The sequence below is a fragment of the Triticum urartu genome, unplaced genomic scaffold (assembly GCF_003073215.2).
Source record: "Triticum urartu cultivar G1812 unplaced genomic scaffold, Tu2.1 TuUngrouped_contig_4840, whole genome shotgun sequence".
NCBI classification, from domain to species: Eukaryota; Viridiplantae; Streptophyta; class Magnoliopsida; order Poales; family Poaceae; genus Triticum; species Triticum urartu.
The window spans coordinates 2499-7804 of NW_024115463.1; the positions used below are offsets into that span (position 1 = coordinate 2499).

A 5306-nucleotide genomic window follows, 5' to 3' on the forward strand; every position below is an offset into this window, starting at 1 on the left:
TACAACCGAAGATGAAGAGGAATGGTGACATTAAGTCCTTTTTTCAGAATTATGAGGCTGCTAAAAGAAGGAAGGTTGCAGCCGAAGAGCAGCCTGAATATGAAGATATAGTGTCAAATATTGAAGATGAAGCAGTCCTTCCTCAACCTCTAGTCCATTCTGCAGAGATTGAAGTTGATATTGAAGATGAAGCATGTTGCAACAAAGAAGCATGTTCTTTATGATTTGGTCTACTTACTCATCAAATTGATATTGATTTTACCGGTGGCAACGGCGAGTGTTGAAAGAGGGTTTTCAGCAATGAATCTAGTGAAAAATAAGTTGAGGACTACTATGAGTGATGATCGCTTGAATGATTGCTTGGTGATATTTATTGAACGGGATGTGTTCATGGAAGTAAGCGAAGATGACATAGTTGATGCTTTCATGGCAATGCAAAAACATAGAGTTACCTAGTGATGTAATTTTCTACTTGTTCTTTTTTCATGTAAGACTACTCGTATTGTAATTGAGCACATTTGAGATATATTTTGTGAACTAAATTGTTGTGAGATTTGCATTAAGCTACTCATGTTATTATTTTGCCATATTTTGTCTGACACATGGATTAGGTGAGGATTTTTTTTAAAGTGTGCACACCCTTCATTTTTTCCTGGGTCTGCCACTGGTCATGCCTTACATAAATAGGAGCATCATGGTCAAGTCTTACATAAACAAAAGCCTTAAAGGTGAAACTCCAAATGATCACTTGCAACGGAACCATCCTTGATAACTTGGACCCATACCATATGCCTTAACCCTACAGAAAACCGACTGGGAAGCGTCCTATTTTGCGCGAACATCGTCGAAACTCCTCTTCAAACTCTTGATCTTCCATGCCTGACCAAGTTAATAGCCAAGGACAAGGCAAAGAGTACTTTGAATGTACAGCAAGCAGCCCACCAAGTGATAATAGAATATGCATGCATGGCTCAATCACATTGTGGTAGCTTGTGTGTAGAATTCTACCATCTACTCCTACTACTTATGATATGATAGTGTGCATTGAGAGTGGCCTAATTAAGGTCGTGGACGCTAAACACATAAAAGTAAAGAGCCCGTTTGCATGCATGATTCGTAGAACATGACGCCCAAATGGCTAGATCGTGCTTCTTCACCTTCATTATCATGAAGTTAAGTATCCAGCTGCTGAGCTGCATGCGGTTTAATGCCAAGATCGTCTATCTACAAAGTCAAACGGATCGCCGGGAGATTCAGGCTCATGCAATGCAAGGTTGCAGGTCGTGCACCGGCCAGAGATGAGATGTCTCCACCCGCAGATCCCGATCTTGTTTTGTTTTGTGCTCGATCGTGCAACGCCGTGCTTGCCGTCCGTTGGCCCGTGCCCCTTTATCATCCGCCGGCGTTGCCCCTCACTCACCCAACTGAACTCGCGCGCGCCGCAGCAGCTTCCGCGACTGAGAGCAGTGGCAGCGTGGCACCGACACCGGGCTAGCTAGCTGAGCTCCACGGTGCGTGCCTGCATGGCGCTTCGTGCAAGGACGCCGCTCCTGCTCGCGGCTCTCGCCGGCGCCGTGGCCCTCCTGCTGCCGGGCGCCGTCGAGGCCCACGTGCTGCTCTCGCTCGACGACTTCGGCGCCGTCGGGGACGGCATTGCCAACGACACCCAGGTACGTACGCCATGTCGCGAGCCATCTCGGGCGGCGCCGGCACTGGGGCGTTCCCTTCCGTTGACCCTCTCTTTGTTTCTTCATCAGGCATTCGTCGACGCGTGGAAGGCGGCGTGCGCCACCGGCGGAACCACCTACCTCAACGTCCCCGCCGGCAAATACTACCAGATCTGGCCCGTCACGCTCGCCGGCCCCTGCCGCGGCGAGATCAAGCTTATGGTATATTTTTTTTTCTTTTCTTCTTCATCTGCAACGTCAGTCATAGTATACACTCTCTAAAGCCTCGTTTGGTTTGGAGAAAACCAAAACGTAAGATTTAGGAATAGTACAGAAAGTTGATATGTCTTGCTACGTTCCTACGTATAAAATAGGCTTTGAATGGATCCGTAGATTCCTCCAAAAAAAATTAGTATTTCTACAAAATTCATGTACGTGTTTCCTACAAATAGAATGCTTCTATACTTTCCTTTTTAAAATCGTTCTTTCTATACTTTTTTTTAATCCTTCAAACTGAATGAGGTCTAATAGTTATTTGTGCCTCGTCAGATATCCGGGAACATCATCGCGCCGGAGGACCCGGAAGAGTGGTCGGACGGCGACCAGGGTAGATGGCTCCACTTCTGGGGCGTGGCCGACCTGTCGCTGAGCGGCGGTGGCATCGTGGACGGCCGGGGCCAGCAATGGTGGGCGGGGTCCTGCGAGGACGAGAACTGCACCACGTACCGCCCATACGACGTCGCCCCCATGGCGCTCCACTTCGAGGACTGCCGGGACGTCAGCGTGAAGGGCATCACGGTGCAGAACAGCCAGCGGCAGCACCTGGTCTTCACCCGCTGCCACGACGTCGAGGCCAACTATCTCAGGGTGACCTCGCCGGAGTACAGCCACGGCACCGTCGGCGTCCTCGTCGTCAGCTCCACTGACGTGCACGTCAAGCACGATCTCTTCTCCGTAGGTACGTTGCATTCCGAACTGAAATTTCCTCTGGGAGGCGGAATTTTGCTGGTGTTTCTAAGTGTTTACCTGTCCATCGTTTTTAGGTGGCGACTGCGTGTCGATCGTGGGCAACTCCTCTGATATCCGTCTGAGAGCCATCTCGTGCGGACCTGGACTCGGCATTAGGTAATGTGCAATCTTAGCAAATACTGCTCCCTCCTATCCATATTACTTGTCGCTGAAATGAATGTATCTAGACAAAACCTTCATCAAATCTTAAGCTGAACGTTTCATCTTCTTCTCCGCCGTCAGCATTGGAGGCTTGGGCGAGAAGCAAAGTAATCACATGATACACAAGATGAAGATGGACACTATGTTCATCTCCAACACCAAGAACGGCGTAAGCATCAAGACCTACGAGGTAATAGTAACATTTTTTTTCATAAAAATAATGTTATGTGAGGTGTGACATCGCTTTTTTCATCACCTTTTGTGCTGTGCTTTTGGCCATCATTCATTCAGAACGGCTGCGGCTTCGCGCGCAAGGTGAAGTTCGCGCACATCATGATGAGGAACGTGGCCAACCCTATCGTCATCGACCAGCACTACTCCGCCTCCAACTCCAACCGTGGAACTCCCTGCGGAACTCCGGTACGCTCAGCTCGCCGGCCGGCTGTCTTGCCTGAAATCTGAATCCGATGATGCATTTCACTGCCTATGCACGTCTCTGAATTTGCTTGGGATTGCCGTGCAGAACGGGAGCGCGGTGGCGGTGGAGAAGATCAAGTACATCGACATTGCTGGCACGTCGGCGACGGAGCGGGCGATCACATTCGCGTGCAGTGACGCCATGCCGTGCAAGCACCTGTATCTTGACGGGGTGAACCTGAAGACGGTCGGCGGGGGGAGCACGTCCGCCTACTGCTACCAGGCGTTCGGGAAGCACACCGGGAACGTCCTCCCAGAGTCGTGCCTCGGCAAGGAGAAGGAGGACTTCGTCCAGCTGCAGGCCCCGACCGCCGGCACGCGGCAAGGAGACACCGAAGACGAAGAAGATGATGATTGGTGAAACTTCCGAGAATTTTGCCGCGCGTGGAACTGTACGTGATCTTGTAATGTGATTCAGCAACACGAAAAGGATGAGTCTTGTCCGTAAGTCTAGAGTTCTTGGCCATGCTGACGACGAATTGTTGTATCTATCACCTTGAATGCCAATTGAAGAATAAAAAGTTGTTTTCTTCGAAAAAAGAGGCATGAGTTTTAAATACAGCCGGATGATGCCCCGTGCGTTGCTCTGGTAACCATGCTAAAACAAATGCATCGATGAGTGCTTAAAACAATTAAAACTATTGAAAATACAAATGTAAGAGTGTTCTTTTCTTACGTTTTAATAACAATAAAACATAAAAATAGGTGATAACATGATGTATAAAAAGATAAACCTTTTGAATTCAACATAATCCAACGCGTGGATGATCATAGTGAGGATCTTCATGTCTGGGTACATCGCTTCCTTCTTTATTGACAGAATCGAGAGTATGTTATATGTTGGCAACCCGTCGTTGCAATGCTCTTCAAATCATTCCACATAGCAATATCCGACTTCTTCAGGTTCATCCCACATGGCATTACCTTCGCCTGCATCTGGAGGCACGGGATGTAAACTAGTAGCACATAGACGCAGACCGAAGAAACACATAGAGCTGCCAGCAGACAGTACTCGACACCATGGCATCATCTGGCGCGTTCATCAACGCCTGAGCTCAACGAACACCATACGGTTTTTCTTCGATAAAGGTTAGATTTTATTAACTCAAAATGAAGCATAAAAAAGATATGAACACAAAGAGCACACACCCGGTCTCTGCATAGTTAGGATGCACACAGCCAACACCAACACACTCACACTAAAAAACACGCCGGCAAAAAGTAAAGTCATACAAGACCAAAGCTATGCCTAAGCGAGTAAATAAACCCCTATGATCAAAACAGCGACCGACAAGCTACATCGACGGCCATATCCGCACCAATCATCTCTTGACACCACAAGGACAACGAGAAAGTTCTTCAACAGCAACACCTTCAACAAGGGAATGATGCTCAAACACCGTCGTCACCGGATCCGACTACCAATGATCAGAATCTAGGTTTTCATCCTGAAGAAGCAAGTCCAAGCATATCCATGCAATGCCTCCAACAAGCTAACGATGCAAAAAAAAACATCGCCATTGCCGGGTAAAACTAACTTGGGTTAGACCTAGGATTTTCATCCCGGAACTCGAGACCAAGTACTAGAAGCACCACCAAATCGAAGTCAATCATGTGTTATCGCCACCATTTTCCACGATCCCAGCAGCTACATGCACCGGACTAGAATCCACGACGTCGCTACGCAACCATACCCTCTGCGTCAAATCGCCGTCTGTAGCCGCCCAACCATCCACCAACGGTGGCATGCCTTCCGAAGGCCGTCGAGCGTATCAGAGCTGTACTCAGCCAACCACCGCCGTATCGACAACCACTGAAAGTCCGAAGAACTGCCATCAAGCATCAGATCAGTCCTGATCTTTGTCGGCATCATGCGCGTCCGCAGCGGTATGAAACAGGCTAGAAGATTGCCCCTGCACCACCATAGCCGCCGCAATAAACCATACACCGAGAGTCTCCTGCCAGGCCGTCGACCGAGCTGCTAGGAGCAGG

General features: G+C 48.7%; 1 protein-coding gene across 1 annotated transcript; it reads left to right on the forward strand.

Moving 5' to 3' along the window:
• Positions 1-1410: 1410 nt before the first annotated feature.
• Positions 1411-3854, forward strand: LOC125528394 (probable polygalacturonase At1g80170). The gene is made up of 7 exons (XM_048692876.1): positions 1411-1670; positions 1758-1889; positions 2217-2625; positions 2711-2792; positions 2919-3027; positions 3129-3257; positions 3361-3854. The coding sequence occupies exons 1-7, from the start codon at positions 1524-1526 to the stop codon at positions 3673-3675; spliced, it is 1323 nt and encodes a 440-aa protein (XP_048548833.1). The 5' UTR covers positions 1411-1523; the 3' UTR covers positions 3676-3854.
• The last annotated feature ends 1452 nt before the right edge of the window (positions 3855-5306 follow it).